At 39.2% G+C, this 22,529-nt stretch overlaps 1 protein-coding gene across 2 annotated transcripts in view; it reads right to left on the bottom strand.

Annotated features, from left to right (window-relative positions):
- Positions 1-452: 452 nt before the first annotated feature.
- LOC146380814 (uncharacterized) overlaps positions 453-22,529 on the bottom strand; it is a 33,310-nt gene continuing 11,233 nt past the window's right edge. Inside the window, exons 1-4 of one of the 2 annotated variants that reach the window (XM_084939829.1) lie at positions 16,828-17,174; positions 10,662-10,760; positions 7,774-8,622; positions 453-3,382 (exon numbers count right to left, since the gene is read on the bottom strand). In XM_084939829.1, coding sequence (XP_084795955.1) covers positions 2,888-3,382; positions 7,774-8,622; positions 10,662-10,679 — 1,362 coding nt within the window. In that variant the 5' untranslated portion in view covers positions 10,680-10,760; positions 16,828-17,174 and the 3' untranslated portion in view covers positions 453-2,887. Of the gene's footprint in view, positions 3,383-7,773; positions 8,623-10,661; positions 10,761-16,827; positions 17,175-22,529 lie in introns of those variants that run through there. The other variant, XM_084939830.1, reaches the window with a different exon arrangement.

Genomic DNA, 22,529 nt, shown 5'->3' with positions numbered 1-22,529 from the left:
AACCTCTGTATCTCTTCCACAGCATGTCTGTATCCTGTCTTCCTTCTCTCAACCCAACCAATCACAGCAGATGGCCCCGCCCCTCCCTGAGCCTGGTTCTGCCGGAGGTTTCTTCCTGTTAAAAGGGAGTTTTTCCTTCCCACTGTCGCCAAAGTGCTTGCTCATAGGGGGTCATATGATTGTTGGGTTTTTTCTCTGGATGTATTATTGTAGGGCCTACCATAAAATATGAAGCGCCTTGAGGCGACTCTTGTTGTGATTTGGCGCTATACAAATAAAACTGAATTGAATTGAAAGGCAACTGGTCTGAAACAGTTTAGTGTTCATGGACTGTAACTAGAAAAACATTTTTGGCCATTAATAATGCTAAAAGAAACATGGTCTTTACTCATACTTTCCTAACCCTAACCTTCAAACAATCAATCTGAATCTTAACTCAAATCTCAAACTACTTGTTGTGAGACCATTTCTTTATTTTTCACACCAAAGTGTTTTATAAAACAAACTTTACAGAGAGTTCATCAAATATAACTAATGGTTTAACAGAATGAGGATTTGACAATACAAACTTAAAATCAACAAGAAAACAGCTGCAGAACGTGGATCAAAATGCATCCAATAACAAACAACATGTGGACTTCAAAGATACAGTAAATAAACTAAAGTGAAAGGAGGAGCTAAAATTAGTTTTCAAAAGAATTTGAATGAACTAAAAGAAGTCATCTGCGATTTCAAAATGGTCTTCATGCGTGCTGCTGTTTTTAGCTTTTAACATTTCTTTTCTGCCACTTTAAATAAAGGTTACACTGACTCACTGCTCTATCTTCTGGTACAAACCAGTTGACAGATTTAGTTCATACTGGAAGCTTTAAGAGCAACTCGTGTGACATTATTTGGAGTTTCGGAAGAAACACTTTTAAGAGCACAGATTACCACAGCATAAGAAGATTAAATATGAAAAACAATTAAAATTTTACTGAGGTAACAGATAAAATAAATACAGTGGAACCCCGACTTACGAATACCCCGTTTAACGAAAAAGTCAAGTTATGAAGGCACTGAACGACAATATTTCTGCCCGTGTTACGGCAAAATGCCCGGGTAACAAAATCCACTGGCTCTGATTGGCTGAGCCTACAATGCCCACAATGCCTTCTGAATCATGTGACAACCCCTTGGCTTCCGTACTTGCGCTTCGCTGTTCCACTTGAACGATGTATTGTTGTTCTAGTTAGGAATTAGCCTATAGCCTATCGTTCAGGATCGCCTCACTCAAAATGCGCAATGGGTGCTTCGACTTACGAAAATTTTCGACTTACAAAAGACCCTTGGGAACAAATTAATTTCGTAAGTCGGGGTTCCACTGTACATACAAATACATAGAAAGAAGTTAGATTTGGAAAAAAGCAAGAAAGTTACAATGAAAAAAAAATATACACACATGTATATACAGTCGCCTGGCGCTATAACATGGTTCACTTTTCCCGGTCTGATTTTTTTGTGTGCAAATTTGCATGTTTTTTTATTTATTTAATTTTTTTTTAACAGCGGATTATGTCCCGGGTACTGATTGTAGACCACTGTGACTCAAGGTCTTAAATAATCAGACCTTGAGTCACAGTGGTCTGCCCTGTCTCCTGTCAAATTTACATAAATCTTCAATCGCTAGTAGTGTGACTGTGAGGTGCTGTACTGTCTGTTTGTAAGTTTTTGTCATGGTCCCCATGTCTGCCTGGCTGACCCGGGTTGGCTACATATGTTTCTGGTTCTCCCTCTCTCTTTCCCTCACGCTCACCATGTGTCGCCTGGGCGGAGCTCATTGCAGGCTTCCGATCCTGCCCTTCGCACCTGTGGCTCATCACTTCACCAGCGTCCACTACTTAAGGCAGTGGCTGGAAACATCTCATCGTTGGACTATTGAGTAACCTCGGTAGTAAGCTTCTGTACCCTAGTTTCTAGTTGTCTCTTCGTTTTATCTTGCTGGATTAACCGCTTGCGCAGGATTCTCTTTCCCTTAAAACCCTGGGCGAGTGGAGTTGCTGGTGTGTTGTGTTTTGTAACTGTGTGACGATTTCCTCATGTGTAAAGAGCCCCTATTTCTGGACCTCCCCTGTGCCCCTCTGGATCCCCCCCCCCCCTCTCACCTATATATAGTTGCACCTGGTGTGTGTTAATAAAAGGAACTGCATTTAGCTTCCCTTGTCTGCGCATGAGTCCATCCCGCCTCGTGACAGTTTTCTTCCCAAAAAACAAAATGTTCTATGAAGATTTGAACTTTCACAAGAGAAGTGTGAAAATTGTCCATGTCTGTCTGACAAAAATGTATGAAGTGTGCAGTGGGGTGTTTTACAGCCTTAAAACATCTATAATCTATAATAATTGTAAAAAATAAAGTTGGATACTTTGCGGATTTCACCTATCGGGGGTTATTTTTAGAACATAACTCCTGCGATAAATGACCACTGTATGTAAAATAGCTGCTTGGTTTTTTGTTTGGAAATGCTTTATGAAGTTATTATTATCCACATCTGCAGTTTTCATACAATATCAGTTTGGTAAAACACACATTCCTATAACTTTTATAATACAATAAAAAGTACAACTACTACACACTACTGTGTACTAAGGGAACAAAGATTAAAATGTGACAGGGATAAAAAGCACTAATATCGCTCAAAGGAAAATAAACTTTGTTTATCTCCATACTACCTAAATTTAACATTCAGTGCGTTTACTGCAGGTCCAGAAATCAGAGCTACCTCATCAGATTCAAGTGTGACATCAGCTGCACTCTTTACAGGAGACTCCAGCTGAACTCTGGAGCCTGATCTCAAGGTTTTTAAGTCTGACCCTGAAACCAGAAGAGGATCTTTCTGTCTCTTCAGATTCATTGTGATCCAGTGATGGGAATAATTTCATGATCCTGCTGATGTTTGCACAGAGCAGATAATGAAGTGAATGTTTTTGCACATTGGTAACAGTGAAACAGTTTATTTGCAGCATGGGATCGTTTGTGTGTGGTGTATGAACTGAGATTTCTGAAGGTCTTGTCACACTGGTCACAGCTGAAGTTCCCTTTAATGTGTGTACGTTCATGTGTTTTACAATGAGCTGATTGTGAGAAGCTTTTGTCACAGTGTCTGCACTTGTATGGTTTCTCTCTTGTGTGGACTCGTTTATGCAGGTTTAGGTCACCTGCAGTAGTGAAGCCTCTCCCACATTCGTTGCAGTAGTTCATTTTGCCTCCAGTGTGTCTAAGTTGATGTTTTCTTAGGCTCCCACGATTACTGAAAGTTTTTCCACAAAGGTCACAAAGAAACTCTTTCCCACCACCACAGTGCTCACAGGGTTTAGAACTGGATCCATGTGTGTCGCTCTGCTTCTAAACAAAGACACAAAGACACAAAGACAGTGTAAGACAGGGAATTCCTTCAACATTTTTATTCTGAACGTCGCCTGAAATAAAGAGCAGCCTAATTACATTTTACTGTTTACATTATAACACTCAGCTTACTGGGCGAAGTTAGAAATAAAATTATTAAACAATGCTGTTTTTTATGTACACATTGCTCATTAAAGAGTTGGCACTCCATGTAGTGATGGTCAAAACCTTCATTCAGCACTATGAATTATTGCGACTGACATGCTGAGTTGCAGAGGGTTCTGCAAACATGCTTACACATCACACTGGTTAAAGTCAGGGAGATACTTTTGCTTGACCAAAGGAGACCGAACAACATGTCCTGAGCTTAGATAATAACTAGAAACGGTATGCTGAAAATTGCTAGATAATTTTAAATGCAGCAAAGATAGGTTGGGGAGGTGATTTTTCGTTCTCCATCTTATTCCAGGAAGAGGTGTGATACAAGACAAGTCAAACGTGAATGAGGTGCAAGAGGAGAACCAGCCAGGAGAAGCCAGAAGAAGATAGTCATAACAATACATTTTTTCTTTTAGCATAAAACTGTGCGGCCCTCCTCCAAGGGCATCCTTTGTGAGAAAACAGACCGCTGATTTCACATCAATGTTCAGCACTGTAACTTTTAATTTCAACTGCTGAAGCAAATTAAATCTTTTAAAAGAATAGACGCTCTGGCATACATTATCAGTAAGCAGTCTCTGTTACTGTCAGTGGCTTCATCCATCTGCAGAGAAAAGTGTTTATCACGCACCTTATCATTAGGCTGTTCCACTATGTCCTCTGACATATAATAATAATAATAATAAAAAAAAAAAAAAAGTATACTTTATTGATCCCTGTGGGGAAATTACCCTCTCTGCATTTGACCCATTCACTCAGTGAAGCCGTGGGCAGCCACTAAGGAGGTGCACCAGGGAGCAGTGTGTAGGGACGGTATCTTGCTCAGGGGTACCTCAGGGTAGCTGTTCAGTGGATTTGAATGCCGGACCTTCTGATCATGGGGCTCTACTAGAGCTGGGCGATAGAACGATAACGATATGTATTGCGAAATAACTTTTTCTCGATAGAAAAATTAAACTATTGCGATAGGCCTCACCGCTCTTGTCCTCTTAACAAAAAAAAGAAGAACAGCCAATCCAAATTAAGTAGCGCAGAGCCGAACCAATCACAGCCGCAGCGTCACGTCACGTAACTTGTTACGTACAGCTCAAGTGCCAAGCCGCACATGTGTATTTGTTTGGGAAGCAGCCAGCCGCCGTGCCGCCCGGGTAATGGAGGAAATGAGTGCGCTGACTAGAGAAAAATCAACCGAGAGCGTGACCGAAGGTTACCGAAGAGAAAACAGATGATGGTTCCAACGCCGGAGAGACTGTCGAACTGAAGAGCCATAGAAGTTCCGTAGTGTGAAGGTATTTCGGCTATTTCAAGTCTGACAAAAAACAGAGTAGCGCGCACTGTAAATTGTGCCGAAAGCAAGTCTGGAAATACAATAAAGCGGTGCATGCTCAATCTCTGACTGGAAGCGCTGATTCGTCATTCGGCTTTTGTCAGACTAAAGTAACTGTTAAAACTGTTTGAAAAGCTAAGCTATACAACATGGAGAGATTGAGAATTTCCTTTTAGTTCTCAGTTTATTTGATATTGACAAAAGTTAGTCAATTTTGTCTGTTCTTCTGTAAAACAAACTAAGATTTATTTTTAGAATTAATATTTTGTTTTTAAGTGGAATCGACAATTTAGTAGTCTGTTTTGTTTGTTCTATTTTGAAACTTAAACGCTTTAGCGGCTGCCTTTTGTGTAGTTTGCAATATTTGCCTTTATTTATCTGAAAAAGTCTCATGTTCCTTAAGTACATCTACCCTGTTGAACTTATTATGGGAAATAAATATTTAAATCAAAACAAGCTGCTGATTATTTCACATTTTACTTGTGAGCAACGGCACATTTAAATCTTACAAATATAGTTGTTTGGCTTATATCGTGATATATATCGTTATCGCCTGAAATGAAAAAAAAACATATCGTGATATAAAAAAATCTTATATCGCCCAGCTCTAGGCTCTACCTACTGAGCTTTCCCTCTCCCCATATCATAAATATGCTGATGCTATTAATTCCTCCGCAATTGTGTGTGGCTTTTTACACTGTGCCACTTGGTAGGCAACTTTATAAGAGCAGAGGTAAGCATTTGCTGGCACGGATGCAGCTTTATTAAAGAGACGCTGCTAAGCACAACTATTCACAAATTTTTGTTTAAAAAAAAGTAAACTGACTTGTCTTTGTGCTGTGGATGTTTTGTCTCCAAGTGGCAATTAGCTTGTTTGGCTTTAAACTGTCCTCATTATCCACCATTGTAAAGGTGAAGACAAAGGTAAGATAGGCTTGATCAAATTTCTACTCTTTGGCTTGAAAGAGATTGGTTTGAAAACATATTTGGTGATGCTTTTGTTCTCTACTATGCTAGCAGTGTCAAAGCCTTTTTTTAAAAAAATTTATACCCACCTGCAATGGCTCTACTCTACCTCAGCACTCAAAGAGCTTTTTACAACATGCCTCAATCACCCATTCACACCCATAATACAAACACTTTTTCTATTCTTGAGTTATTTCTGATAGGGGTGGGCGATAGAAACGATATACAATAGAAACAATATAAATTTGGGCAACGATAGAGATTTTGACTATATACCGCTCTATCGCGATAGCACATGTTGATGATGTCACCAAGCTGCACCTGTTTTGGTCGAAAGCATCGCAGCAGCTAAAACCATTATCTGCAATTTATGGCGGGCGACAGTCACAGCAAAGAGATGAAGCACTTTTGAAATATGGGGAAAGCCAAAAACTGCGCTTCCTCCACTTCTGTACCACTGATTCATTAATGTTGAATTCTCTCGCAGCTGTTCTAGTCCCATGTTGTTGCAGTATATTAATAACTAACCTCGTATTGTGGATGAATAATCTCAGTTGTTCTCCTGACTGAAGTTTGGCCCGTGTAGCATCCTGCTATGCTATTGCATTTGTCCTTAACCACCAGAATCCCTCACGTTAACTTTTATCGAGAGGAAAAAAGTTGGCATTCATCCTCCAGCTTCACTGTGCTAATGTTATGCTAACATAGCTGTGTCGCTAGCAATCACGTAGCACAACATATACCAAATAGTCCAACTTCAGTAACCCTGCAAACGCCACTGCTGTTTAGTTTTCTGTCTTCATTTATGTTGGAAGTGATAGCAGAGCTGTATGTTTGAATTAGTTTCAGAAATCTCTCAGTCAGAACATGGTATGAAATGTTTAGGTGGAAACTAGCGAGCTAACTTGCTGTTAACTTCTAACTCGGTTAAATTTAATAAATTCTGTTTTCATGGATGCCTGGATGTTAAACTTAATTGTTATACCTGGTAAAGCAGCAATGCTGATGATTTTATTAAAGATGAAAGAATTTAGACCGTTTTTAACTCTCAGTGTTCGTTTGACTTTGGGACCTGAAATGGACTTTTTGTTTTGGATCCAGATTACTCCACGAAGCTCCTCACTACGGCAGCTGTAATGCTCTGACAATCCATCAAGCAGTGCGGCTTACCAAAGTTGTACTAAAACATTTTTTAACAGATTTCTGCACACAGAAATCGGTTCGAGGTCAGTAAGCACAACCAGAATTCATACACACTGGTGTACTCATACACACTCTCGATTTTTGAGAAAATTAAAGGATTTTAAGTGTGCCTTATAGTGTGGAAACTACGTTATACAGAAGAAAAGAATATATCGTGATATATATCGTTACCGCACATGCTTTAAATTATACTGCGATATGGATTTAAGGCCATATCGCCCAGCCCTAATTTCTGGGGTGGCTGTAACTCAGGAGGTAGAGCGGGTCATCTACTTATGGGAAATATGGTGGTTTGAATCCTCGATAGAAAGGGGAGAGGCATTTAAAGTCCTACTCTTTTGTGCAATGTAAGGGAATCTTACGGAGATTTCTGTCAGATTTGACTGAATATTCTATAAAAGTTTTTGTGTCACATTGAGCTTTGATATTAAAATTAGTTCAAAAAAATACTTCAAATGAATTGCAACTCTAAATCCGATTATGGATACAAAGTAACAGTGATCATTGTTTTTAGATAGATGACTTATGTTCTTTACTGACACTTGCCAAATTCCAGCAGAAATGGCAAATGTAACATGGGCCTGTATATGGTACAAAGTGGATACTGTGTCTACAGAGAATTAGTTATTCAGTGTTTTTTTAAGGAACATGGAAGCAAACCTCTTAACTGAAATTCAAGTGTGATAAATCCAAACAGTCCAGGGTAAAATAAAAATATAAAAATATAAATACATACCTCACAGTAACTGCACTTGTAGAGTTTCTTTCTGGTGTGGAGCTGTTGGTGGACTCTGAGGGATCGTGGAGATTTAAAAGCCTTATCACACAGGTCACATTTATAAAGTTTCTCCTCAGCGTGGGTAAACATGTGTTGTTTTAAGCTGTTGTATGTCACAAACAGTTTGCCACACTGATCACAGTAGCACACGTCATTTTTGGTGTGAATGCGTAGGTGTTTATTTCGGCTCTGTTTGCCGCTGAAGTGTCTTCCACAAATTCCACAACCGTACGCCTTAATTCCAGAGTGGGTAACTTGATGAAGCCGTAAATAGCTACTGTAAGGAAAATCTTTACCACACTGATCACAGGTGTACGGTTTAACTCCACTGTGGATTAACTGGTGTCTTTTTAGGTTTCCAGCCTGGGTAAAAGTCTTTCCACACAAATCACAGTTGTATGGTCTCTCCCCAGTGTGGATGCGTCGATGTTTTGTCAAATACTCAGCAAGGATAAAAGATTTTCCACACAAGTCACAGCTGAATGGTCTCTCCCCAATGTGTCTAAGCTGATGTGTTTTTAGTGAATCCTTTCGAGAAAAATCTTTCCCACACTCATCACAGCTGTACGCTTTAACACCACTGTGGATGATTTGGTGTGTTTTTAAGTGTCCAGCCTGGGTATAAGATTTTTCACACAACTCACAGCTGTAAGATTTAACTCCACTGTGGATGGATTGGTGTGTTTTTAGGCCTCTAGGACGGGTAAACCCCTTCCCACACTCATCACAGCTGTATTTTTTCTCTCCCTTTCTTCTGTGAGGTTTGTCGGCCTCCTGAGAGCGCTGACTTCTCGCTCCATGTTGGTCCTGCAGTGACAGAGATACAAACAGAGGCAGTGAGTGAAATGCAGTCGTGGAACAAACTGAAACTTCCAACTTCCTCCATTAGTGGAGTCAAAGATGTCACTAAACACACTGTAGTCAAGTCAAGACAGATTTCTTTGTATAGAACATTTAAAAGACATCAAGTGTCAGCCAAAGTGTTGAACAGAGAGATAATCTAAGTAAATAAAAAAAATAAAATAAATGAGGTAAAGACAATACTACAAGACATTCACTTAAATGACCTCGGACAAGAAAGCCTATTTTTTCTGTTGTTCAATACTGAAGAAATTTAAACTTTATATGCAGAACATTGTAGAATATTTTTAAGGTTATCTGCTATAAAAAGCCAGACCAGGAAAATCTCCTTCATGTTTTTCTGTGTTTTATTCTCAGTTACTTTCACACAAAGGCATCTGCTGTGATGTTCACAATTCTGATGAAGTCAGTACTGATAAATGATCAGAATTATAATATTTCTGACTGTCTGAGGCTAAGTTGAATCGAATCGGGACTTTGAAAACCGGAATCGAACGGATTATAGAAATCAGTGATGATACCCAGCCCTAGTGAGCAGCCTAGGCACGACAGAAGTGGGTGTAGCTGTAATAGGAAAAGAACTATTGCTAACTTTTCTGTTAAGTTAAGGCCTGATCCTTCTGAAATTCATAGCCAGTGCTCTGACACGGTGTCATCAATCTTTGAATGCTGAAAAAGCACAGTGTATCCAGAAAAACACATTATATTATATAAATTATTATAAAATTTGTGTGCGCCTAACTTAGGCGTACCGGTACGCCCATGGCAAAAAGTTAGTCTAGAGCCCTGACATACACACATATACACACACACACATATATATGTGTGGCTGGGTTTCAGCCCACTGAAACCTTCAGTGGGCTGGTTTCAGTCATTATGCAAATGTACTGTTTAAAAGATTGGGGAAACCTGCAGTCAGCTGAGACTGAAGAAGTCACTTGGATGAGTGACAAAATGTTTCTCCCACAAAACGCTACGTGCAGATGAACAGAATCAACTTTTGGAGCAATAACTTGGTTATGGCGTTCCATGTATGCCCTGCCTGCCAGCATCTTGCACCCTGCTGTTAAGTGCTGGATTGTCGCAGAGTCATCTTTACACCCTCTTCACCTGGGGTCTTGCCTGGTATAATAGACCCCATTCTCTATCGATCTTGTGCATAGAGCATGCTCCTGTGCTGCCATGATTAGTGCCTCTGTGCTCTCTTTCAGTCCAGCTTTGTCCAGCCACTGGTAGGACTTCTGGATGTCAGCCACTTCCTCTATCTGCTGGTGGTACATACCGTGTAGGGGCCTGTCCTTCCATTATGGTTCCTCCTCTTCCTTGGATTTCTGCTGCCCGAGGAACTCACTGAGCATGCGTTTTAAAAAAAAAAAAATCTCAGTTTTCGGTGATTCGAAACGCCGTTTACGTGTGGATGAAACAGCTGCGTTTTCCAAAATACCCGTGTAGGTGCGGACGCAGCGTAAAAGAGTTAGTAGTTTATTTTATTACTACCTGTAATTTATTGCAGATTACTTGTATTTGCTTAATTGTTTACTAAATGTTTGAGGTGTGAAATAAACCACAATGGAGCAAAATATGGGTGTGTGTGTTTGTTCACGCGCGAGAAGGGGGGGCGCGAACATTTTTCTTGTAAAACAAGGGGGGCCCAGCAAAAAAAGTTTGGGAATCACTGCTCTACAGGGTACACTCCTATATGTGCCAGACATGGGCTCCTTCAATTCATGGTCCTACACAGATTACATATCTGAAGTTAGCAACATCCCATACAGGAGCTGCCCCCCTGTGTAACAGACTGCCATCTGTGTGCACGTGTGCTGATAAAATATGATCTTTGTATTTTCTTGTAACTTCTGTGGTTTTGTTTGTGAATGTAGATTCTCTATTTATGGAGGAGCCCAGGATGGAAAAGATAAAGCCGCTGTTAACAACCAGCTGTGCACACAGTTTCAAAAACAGTGTAACTGAGATATTTTTCTCACCTTTTGTGTTAAAGTCATTGTTTCCTCTGTAGTAGCTGAGCTGAGTCCAAATGGCTGAAATTAGCTGCTCCACCAGACTCTTCTCCTCCCGTTACTCAGCTGGGACACAAAAAAAGTATAGATATGTATTTTATCCCTGACAAAAAGAAGCAGACCAAAATCTTACATCCCAATATAAGACATTCCTCATCCTGATAACAATATATATCCAAAATAGTGCATTTTCTTTAAATTCTGTAAATGTCAGGCAACTTGACTTGTGTGAAGTGTTTTCAGCTGAGCATTGTGTACATGGAGTTGAGTGTTTTGACCAATGCATGAAACTAGATATTTTTAGACATCATTTATTACATGGCATACTGTGGGGAACAGCCGGTTCTAATGTTTGAGTCTAAGGTTCATTTTGAGCACCTGACGGTTGTTTCTTGTATTTTGCACACTGGTGTTGCTTGTGAACCTTGTGTGATACCCACCAACGTGTGATCACATTTTTGTGAATTCATTTATGTTTAAGCAAGTGACATTTTCATTTGAAAATGCCATAAATTAACTAGTTTTAATAGGAGACCTGGTAACGAGTCCGGGATATTTGTAGCATATGCTTCATTTTTGTACCAGTAGGTGGCAGTGTGAGACCATGGTTTGGCCTGTTGTTAGCAGTCAGAAGTCTATGGTCCGCACTGTTTTCTCATAATGGTGGAGTATTCAGGAAGGACAAGCCACGTCTCCCTGTCTGATCATGTTTGTCCTGCTTGCAGGCCAGCATCGTGCCAGAAATATAAAGTAAAAGCAGTCACACCCGATATATTGCATAGATTAGTTATAAAGGTCGGAAACTGAAAGCGCACAACATTGTGTAGTATAATATATTAGATTTTTGTAAGTATTTGTTTACGGCTTTAGCAGCATGCTATGGGTAGCACATTAGTTTGGATCGCACACCCCCAACATTCTGTAATGTTACTGTTCGGCTCCACCGTTATCATGTATTGTTTTAGTCGCTTTTTCTGCCATAAAGCGTTTCCTTAAATTCATCACACATATTGAGATGGTGCTGATTACATAATTCTTTCAGAATATTTGGGATTTATGGATTTATCTTTTTAGCATTTGTTTTGAAGAAAGTTTGATAAGAAAACTAGGTATGTCTATGACAGTGAAATATGTTGATTCTCTTTGTCTAGCTAATAACAGAATACATATATGGAATATGGAACAGGTAAATACACTGTTGTAATACTGTACTGTAACAAAAAGTGCATAAGTAGGAATTGGAATACATAATGGTGGAGTATTCAGGAACGACATGCCACATCTCCATGTCTGATCATTTCTTTCCTGCTTGCCAGACACATATACTGCTGTGTACGGGTGCTGCTACTCGGTACCTGTAACACTTGCACGCAAGAATTTCACTCACATGTGCTGTACGATTGGAGGAGTAATGTGATGTGACAATAAAAGTGATTTAATTTGAGGTCCACAAACTTACACTGGATCCAGATGAAACCATAATCTCCTTCGATGTGGTCTCGCTTTTCACTTGTATAACTACAAACGAGGCAATGGACACCGTCAGAAAACTATGGGCTCAAAATGTGGTCATAAATATTTACTTGTAAATCAGTTTTGTATTTGTAAAAGGAATTTGTGTGTGTGTAAAATAGATTGGTGTGTGCACTTAGCCAAAAAAATACGTGTGAAACTCTGCACTCAAGTTTCAAGTTTCAAGTACAAATTTTGACCCTATTTTTCTTCCTTTCATCTAATTGGCCAATGTCATGTAAATCACAAATGTAACTATCCAATCAGAGAATAGATGGGTTTGGCTGTCGGAGGGGTGTAAAAGTATTGAGGACCTTTCGGACATTCTTCATTCTACCTGCACTGATATCTTGGACTCTATTGCTCCGCTCAGGACTGTGCGCGCTAAGCATTTATCAGAGCCATGGTTGAACGAACGTACGCGCTCCCTTAGACGTGACTACAGACGCGCCGAAAGATTGCACGTTTCCCTACAGATTTTAAGGACTCGTTTTTCTGCTTACCAAGAAGCTGTAAAAGCTGCAAAGACACGGTTTGTCTCAAACTTAGTGTCAGTAAACAGTCACAGGCCTCAGGTACTTTTTAATGTCCTTAACCCTTTAAGACCTACCATAGAACCAAATCCGCCAGAGCTTATATTATATTTTTACATGTTGTAGTGCCATTTTTGGAGCATTTCAAGTTGCTATACATCAATACAACAATACAACCGGGGTGGCTGTAGCTCAGGTGGCAGAGCAGGTCAGCCACTAATCAGAAGGTTGGTGGTTCGATCCCAGGCTGCCTCCTGGCTGCATGCCAAATATCCTTGGGCAAGATACTAACCCCATGTTTGCCTACTGGTGGTGGTCAGAGGGCCCGGTGGCGCCTGTGTCCGGCAGCCTCGCCTCTGTCAGTGCGCCCCAGGGCAGCTGTGGCTACAATGTAGCTTGCCCACACCCACACATTCACACCAGTGTGTGAATGTGTGGGTGAATGACTGAATGTAGTGTAAAGCGCTTTGGGGTCCTTAGGGACTGAGTAAAGCGCTATACAAATGCAGGCCATTTACCATTTATAGCCCAAATTTGAATAATATGCATAATTGCAATAAACTACAAAAAAGTTGAAAATTGTTTTTGTTTTTTCAACATATAAATCTAGTTAGAGAAATTTAAGAGGCTTATCCCTCAAAACCGTAAATACAAAAAAGTTGCACAAAATAGTTTCCAACCACAGGAAATTTATTTTAAGTGTCTTCATAGTTTTATTTTTGAAATACACCAATTTTTATATACTGCAGGAAAAACAAAAATAAATATTATAATGCAAATTTGCAAAAAAAAAAACAAAACAAAAAAACAGCATATGCATCAAAATAAACTATTTCCAGCGGTTCAATTTGACTTCTAAGCATCCCAGAAACGACACAGAAAGTCATAAAGTCAAACATAACTTTTAAAAACACCAGTATAGGCTTACAAGACACTGATGAAAAAACCCCAAAACAAAACTACATTTCCGCGAAAATGACGCGGAAAATGACGAAAATGAGTGCTGCCCTTTTATTGTTGGACTTGTCAGCAGCTTTTGACACGGTCGACCATGACATCCTGTTATCACGGCTAGAATTTCATGCTGGCCTAAAAGGATCTGCCCTCCAGTGGTTTTGGTCCTATTTGTCAGAAAGGTCTTTTCATGTCAACATGGGCCCCCACAACTCCAAAATAGCCCCTCTTAAATACGGTGTACCTCGAGGCTCTATTTTGGGTCCTGCCCTGTTCGCACTATTTGTTGCCATTGGGCTCCATCTTCTCGTGGTACAGCATTTCATTTCACTGTTTTGCTGATGACTTGCAGATTTATCTACCTTTAAAAGCAGGATCAGACCGTCCCCAGCTCTTATAACGCTGCCTTGACGATGTCAAATAGTGGTTGTCATTAAATTTTTTTAAAGCTAAATTAAAAAAAAGCCGATGTTGTCATTTTTGGCAACTTTAATCATATCGACAGCACTCTGGGCGCCCTTTCCTCGTATTGTAAGACACATGTAAAAAACCTTAGAGTCTACCTTGATGGTTCTTTTAAATTGAATAAGCAGGTGAGTGCAGTAGTTCAGTCCTGCTTTTTTCAGTTAAGACAGCTGGCCAAGGTGAAGCCATCCCTCCTAACGTCTTTGAGCGTGTTATTCACCTTTTCCTTACTTGCAGATTAGACTACTGCAATTCATTGTATTATGGTCTCGATCAGGCCACCATCCATCGTCTTCAGATGGTTCAAAATGCAGCTGCTCGCCTGCTGACTGGTACCAAACGGAGAGAGCAAATAACCCCAGTTTTAGCTTCTTTACACTGGCTTCCTGTCTCCTACAGGATCAAATTTAAACTTTTACTTTTTGTTTTTAAGTCACTTAATGCCCGAGCCCCTCCTTACCTGTCTGAGCTCCTCTCTGCCTATGCTCCAGGAAAAACCATGAGGTCTAGCTCAAAATTAATGCTGTCCATCCCACGGACTTATCTCAAATCTCGTGGTGATAGATCCTTCTCTGTTGCAGGTCCCAGACTTTGGAATAGTCTCTCTTTAAATATTAGATCTGCACAAATACTTGAGCAATTTAAATCATTACTGAAGACACATTTTTATGCCCTGGCTTTTAACACACTATGACCCAAACATTTTGGTCTTATTTGAGTTAGTTTTAGTTATTGTTTTAATTCTTTTATTGTCCTATTATTGTTTTATACTGTTATTATTGTATTACATTGTTGCTTTTTAAATGCCATTTTTATATTGTTAAGCACTTTGTGCAGCATCGGCTGTTTGAAATGTGCTATATAAATAAATTTGACCTTGACAAGCTCATTGACTGAACCTCTGGACAGGTCAGGTGTTAATGGGAAGACCTGGTTAAAGATCTCACTACTGTATTCAGTTATACACCGTTTTATATTTAAAATTGATTCAGGATTTAATACCTCGATCAGAAAATTGATTATTGAAACCTACCCATACTTGGCACCAGTGTTGGGTAAGTTACTTTAAAAAAGTAATTAATTACTAATTACTTAGTCAATACTGTATTTAAAATACTTATCTAATTACTGTGTCAGAAAAGTAACTTAATTACTAAATAAGTAATTTAACTAAATACTTCTTAAAATCCCTATAAACCTTGAGTGGGCAAACAATAGAAATTAAACTCTTTAAATAATAAAAAAAAAAAAATTTAAAGACGGAGACTCTACAGTACGCAGAGGTAGCATCTCTTCCACAATGTAGCCTGCAATCATTTTTTAAGCTCACCTTTTTAAGCACCTTCTGTGCTGCTGAAGTAAAATCAAGTTTTGCCTGCTTAGCAGGAGTTGCCGCAGTGTTATCCATGGATACTGAACAAGGATCATAGCTTACATATTACTGTAATATTCTTGTCTGCTCGTTTCAGAAAAGTGAAGAGACGGGAATATGTCCATTTCATAAAACAGCCACACGCTTCAGCCGAGTCCGACATCTTCCGCTTTAGAATACGACTATGCAGCAAACTGGCGTGAAATGACGCGCAGCTGCACTACAACGATGTTAAAGCGGCAGAGTTTACTTCTACGTTTAGAAGATAAATTATTGAAGTTAAATAATGATATTCTGCGAGTTTAATTATTTTACAATGTAACGCAAGTACATTGAACACTAATTAGTTACTCTACTTTTTCAGTGGAAAAGTAATTTAATTACAGTAACGCATTACTTAGTAACGCATTACACCCAACACTGCTTGGCACCACAATTGTGCCAGTGAAGCAAAAGGCAAGATATACGTCATCATATTTTCTACTCTTTGGCTTAGAAGGATGTTGGTTTGGAAGCATATTTGGCGATCTTCATCTTCTGCTTTAGGTTTGCATGTGAGCCTCATCAAAAACCTGCCCATTATGCTAGCAGTGTCCAAGCATTTTTAAAAAATAATTTTTTTTTTTACTCTTAGCATAACATCTGGTAACATAACATCTCTATTAAGGGAGAAGTTCAAAAGTCAAAGATCTCTGTATAATTTTCAGTGCTGCCAAATGTGGATTTAATTCCTCACTGCACTGTGTGTGTCTGTTTATAGATTCAATTAAACACATGCAGTTCTCCCAAAATCCTTCCCCTTCTCATCAGTATATGCCCAACCCGAAAACAACCCCAAACTAATGAAATATGTAATTTTGAGAGTATTTTATTTGTTATATTAGCTTTTGGGATAAAACCAAGTAATATGATGATAATAAAATAATAAAAACGCTATGAATCATTTAACATTTTAGTTTCTTTACTTTAACTAAAAGAATAATAATAAAAACAAACGACCAAAATATAAGCTCCAAATTTGAGCTTAGTACTGAAAATACCTTATTACTATTATTAAATTATTACTATTAGCTATGGTTGTGACTACTTTAAGGGATACATATGCAGCAGGCCCCCTAATATTCCGGCCATCCTCGTAAAGGAGAAGAAAACTAAAGCATCATTTAAACAACCTTGTGAGTTTAGGTGTACAGTTTCCTGAATTTACGAGGTGCACCTAAAGGTACTGTTGAATAGCGATGCCCGCACTGAACTGTACATAATGCTTTTTTAACCCTGGATGTGGCTCGGTGCTTACCTTTAGATGAGCCCACAAACCGAGAGAAACTCCGTGATGAAGCTGGAACTCTTTCCAAACACAGGAAACAGATCAGGGAGCAGAGACCCACGTGGTTCACGCTGATCGCAGCTACGATCCAGGAGACGAGGGTGGGCAGATCGATGCAGATATCGATCCAAACGTTGGTAGCGGTATATGATCGATACTTTAGTTTGTTTCTCTCCTCTAAGTTCACTACTTTACTCCCGTTTCATGAAAAAGCAGCTCTCTCTGCTCGACTCCTCTCCTGCGCACACACTGTGCTCCATCCCCTTCTTCTTCTTCTTCTTCTTCATACGGTTTACTGGCGGTTGGCAAACAGCAAAATGGTGCATTACCGCCACCAACTGGTGTGGAGTGCGGACCGAAAAGACAAAAAAAATAAAATAAATCAAATCCTCTCGAACAAATGGGTCTGCCTTAAAAACCAAAATACAGCCTGATAACTTTCACTTATAGAGGTCGAGCGAAACAAATCAATCAAGTCCAACTTCACTTCCATATCGTCCAGCTTTTTGATCAGTTGTCTCCTTTCAATATCAAACCTCTGACAATTCAGGAAACATGTTCTATTGTTTCCTGTTCCCTACTGCAGTCACACTCCCCTGTACAGTGTTTACCTATTAAAAACAATGTGCTATTTAAACCAGTGTGTCCGAATCTCACTCGAGATATAATCGTATCCTCCATCATGTTTCGGCCTGTACTTCTCATTTTCCCCACTTTCCTTTGGATTTTATAAAACCATCGCCCTTTTCTCTCTTCCTCCCATTGCTATTGCCACATTTCCTTCATTTTGTATCGTACTGTACTCTTGAGCTCCGTCCTACTCACACTAATAACCATATCTACCATCGGTCTCCTTGTTGCGACTTTTGCTGTCCTATCTGCCATTTCATTTCCTTTACCTCCATGATGCGCTGGTACCCATAAGAATGTGACCACAAGCCCCATCATAACAATTCTGAACAATGTTTGCTGGATCTCTATCAGAATGTCAGGTCTGCAGTCTGAGTGACTGTCTTGCAGACTGGCCAGTGAAGAGCTCGAGTCTGAAAATGTCACAGATCTTAGTGGTTTTGTTTCTTCAATCCACTGGAAAGCTAACAATATTGAAGCCATTTCACACGTGTACACTGATAAATCGTCACTGATCCTTTTCCCTACCTTGATATTAAATTCTGGAACTATAAATGCTATCCCGCTTTGGTTGGCTGTATTCTTTGATGCATCTGTGTAGATTTTGACATAACTATAATACTGATTAATATATTCCTGTGCTGTATGTGAATTTAAGAGAAAACCCCTCTCCTTGTTCTTTTTCTTTAACAATGTGAAATCTACTACTGCATCAGGGAGCATCCATGGTGGTATTGTAGGCAATGGTACTGTTTGACTTGTGTTTATCTTGTCCAGATTAAGTTCAGCTGCTTTCTGTCCCACTGTCCACCCAAAGCTCTTCAAGTCATGTTTCTCTTTTTCCCAGCATGGTTGGAAAACTGTTTTTGTCGGATGATCCTGACCATGTCCTTGTAAACTTGCCCAGTAATTCAATGTCAGTTGCTCTCTTCTTATTTGTAATGGCATTTCCCCCATTTCTACTTGTACTGCTGCTGCAGATGTTGTTTTGAATGCACCTGAGCAAAGTCTTAGCGATTGATATTGGATACTATCCAACTTACAAAGACTTGTTCTGGCAGCAGAATTATATACTATACACCCATAATTCAATACTGACCTAATCAACCCAGTATATAAAGGTTTTAAAGATTTCCTATCAGCCCCCCAGTCAGTTACCACTAAGCACCTCATTATATTCAATACTTTCTTGCATTTGTATATCATTTTCTGAATATGTACAGTCCATGTCACCTGTGACAAAGTGGGTGAAAGTACCTTTTGTCCATATTCTTAGTTAACATTCTTGTTTTGATTTAACCATATTTCACATGTAATCTGCAATAGGCAAATATCTACTATCCCGGGTTTGTTTATGTTTTGCACTTTTACAGATTATATAATATAACATCTTGGTTTAAATCAATTCCTACAAGTTTAAGTTAACATGTTATTTACTTCAACTGTTAATTTGTATTGTTTAGAACTTACCTTACCTACCTGTCTTCCAGAAACAAAAGGAGAAAATGTAGTTTTACTTCCTGCTTTATAGCTTCTGGGTTCATCTGAGGTCACAGGAAGAGACCAGGTGCAGAAGGGGAAGAATTCTTGTAATTTAATAAAGTTGATTTTAGAGGGTTTATGGATAAATAGATTTATTGATGTAATATGTATTGATTACACCATAGAGTTTATGTTGCTAGTAAAGAGTAGTAGTAGAGGTTTGAATATAATCATGTTCATCTTACCTACCTACTGAATGGAATAGTCCAGAGGAGAAATTGTTTGGTTAAGTGGACTATTTAAGCAGAACTCAGGTGTTTGAGGAGAAAGGTTCAGGTCAGTGTAGCTGTGTGCAGTTTGACCTTAATTTCCGTTGATTTAAGTTCAGTTATGTTTATTTGAACTGAGTTAATTTGAGTTTCTTATTGGTTTCTTTGTAAATATTATTTGGGTCACAAAATGGTGAATAAATCACTTGCTACACTGGACAGCATCGGCCTCCTGCACTTCTTTGGCCGCTTAAGTCAAGTCCTACCACATCACCCTTTCATCAAACCACAACCCCCGAAATTTAAATTGTTTTACCCTTTCTAATTCTTGTCAATATAATCTGACCCTGATGTCAACACCAACTCTTTTTCTTGTAAAAACCATTATTTTAGTCTTATCAGCTGAGAATTTAAACCCCCATTTATATGACCACTGTTCTATTTCTGTGATTGCCCCCTGCACTTTCTTTACCAAAAAGTCTAACCTTCGTCCTCTTGCCCACATTGCACCATCGTCTGCAAAAAGTGAAAACCCCATCCCACCCTCTATGTTCTTAAACACATCATTTATCAGCAGTGAAAACAATAACGGGCTAACTATGCTTCCTTGTGGCGTTCCATTTTCTGTCGGCAAACTCTCCGAATAACTCTCCTCCCAATCCTCACTATTATTCGTCGGCCTTCCAAAAAATCCTTAATCCATCTGAACATTCGACCATTTATACCCATTTCCCTCATTTTTATTAATAGACCTTCCCTCCACATCATATCATACGCTTTCTCTATATCAAAAAAGACTCCACCCCCTTCTTCCTGCTCTGCGGTGATTTGTTGCAGTGCGGTGACGTGACACAACTTCGCTGAACACACACAAAGTACCTGCTCTTTCGTTTCCCTAGTCCGGTCTTTAAGTGATGACGTGACAAATCCTGCTTCCGGGCCTAAAGTTGTCTGTGTTTAATATGGCATTTGTGTTGTTAACATGTTTAATGTTTTGTATTTTCTTCTATTTAATCTCAAAAAGCTCCTAAAAACAGTCAGTGATCACTGTTGCCTCCCTCGGCTTTTATTACTGCTAATCATTTATTTAAGCTCAGTTTTTAAAACCTTACAACGTAACTACAGCCCAGCCCGTGCAGCAGTATATGAATGGCTAACCCAACTACCGCCTAGCTCGTGCAGCAGTACATCAAGAACGAACCACTTATTATGGATGAATTATCTCAGTTGTTCTCCTGGCTGAAGTTTGGTCCGTTTACAGCATCCTGCCATGCGATTACATTTGGTCCTCCTGACCACCGAGAATCCTCACGTTAACTTTTATTGAGTGGAAAAAAGTTAGTGTTTATATTATGCTAACATAGCTGTGTCGCTAGCGGTCACGTAGCACATTATTATATACCAGCTGGCCAAACTTCAGTAACCCTACAAACGTCACTGCTGTTTTGTTTTCTGTCTTCATTTATGTTGGAAGTGATAGCAGAGCCGTACGTCTTAATTTGTTTCCAAAATCCCGCGGTCAGGACATGCTATATTATATTTAGATGGAAGCTAGCGAGCTAACTTCCTGCTAATTTCTAACTGCGTTAAATGTCATAAATTCCGTTTTCATGGATGACTGGATGTTAAACTCAATTGTTACACCTGGAAGAGCAGAACGCTGATCATTTTATTACAGATGAAAGACTTTAGACAGTTTTTCAACTCTCCGTGATGCCACAGTGATCGTTAGGGACCTGCAGCGGAGTTTGAGCCCAGTAGTGATGGGTCGGTCGCGAATGAAATGGCTCTTAGAGCCGGCTCCTTATCGCGAGCCGTTTTTTTTTTTTTTTTCTCTCTCTCTTGCACTTTTTTCCCCTTCACTCAGCATGCGAGCCTTGTGCTTTATGCTGGGCAGAGGGGGGAGGGGCGGTAGTTACACTCAGTAGCACAGGAACAGAGGAGGAAGAGAGAGAGAAAGAGAGCCAGGGACAACAACGTCACATTAGAAAGGTATAGTAATCATCCACAACTATTTTCGGTTGCAGATGATAAAGGATTCAGAAAGTTTATTCATGCAGGTCCATATGACAGAGAATATGCATCTTCTTTTTGTTTTCATATTATAATTTATATTTAATTGTGTTGTGGTTTGCAGTGTTTTGTGTTGTTTCACTTTAAATTTGTAAAAGGAAAAAGCTGAAAATTTAAATTGTTAAAAGTTGAAATGTGAATAGTTGATTTTTGTATTATATGATTTATTTATTACACTTTATGTGGAGTGAATAAATAAAAGTATATTTACGGTGGCCCCTAGAGACAAAGCACGTACAAACTTCAAATCACATACGAACCCTGAAGCACGTACAAACCCTGAAGCACGTAGAAACTCCAAAACACGTACAGACTCCAAAACACAAAAAAAACATGTAAAAACTCCAAAACACGTAAAAACACGTACAAACTCCAAAACACGTACAAACTCAGAAGCACATAAAAACTCAAAACACGTACAAAAGACAACAGAAGTGCTCCAGGATGCTGGGCGCAGTGTTGAACTTTTGTTACCTAGTGGCTACACAAGCCAGCAAGTACCAACGACCGGATTTGGTGTGTGGTAGTAACAGGTAAATGAACATATTTTTTTTTTTATTATTTGACTATATATGAATGCTTGTGTATAAATATACAAACAATACAGATATGCTTTCATGCTTTCAATTGTGTAATTTAAGTGATCTAGGTAGCTCTGTTTTGGAAGTTCAGTTCATGCTAGAAATGTGTTTTGGAGTTTGTACGTGTTTTGTCTCTAGGGGCCACCGCATATATTTATATATAAACATATATAAATAAAACCACTTTTTTTTTACCTTAGTAATTCCTTTTGTGCATAATTTTATATTATTGTTAACAGAGATGGGCAGTAACCTGTTACTTGTAACGTGTTACTGTAATCCGATTACTTTTTTCAAGTAACGAGTAAAGTAAGGGATTACTATTGCAAAAACGGTAATTAGATTACCGTTACTTTCCCGTAGGAACGCTGCGTTACTGCGTTACTAAAACCGTGATTTTTTGCCAGAATGTCTCATGACAGTGATGTAAGCGAGTGCGACGTTTGTGACGAACAGCTGTGTGCAGATCAACAATGGATAATATATCGAGTGCGGGAGAGAGTATGAGCGTGCAGCGTTTAAAGCGCGGAAGTACTGACCTTACTTTGAGTTTGATTCCATAAAAAGTGACAAAAACATTAGTGTCCGTTGTGCGTGGGAAGAAAACTTCTTTTTACAGCGAAAACCCCCCCCCTAA

This window comes from Perissodus microlepis, chromosome 9 (assembly GCF_051167445.1).
Source record: "Perissodus microlepis isolate ML-2025 ecotype Zambia chromosome 9, ASM5116744v1, whole genome shotgun sequence".
Taxonomy (NCBI): domain Eukaryota; kingdom Metazoa; phylum Chordata; class Actinopteri; order Cichliformes; family Cichlidae; genus Perissodus; species Perissodus microlepis.
The sequence above is the reverse complement of the archived record's forward strand: the minus strand, read 5'-3'. Positions and strand labels throughout refer to the sequence as shown.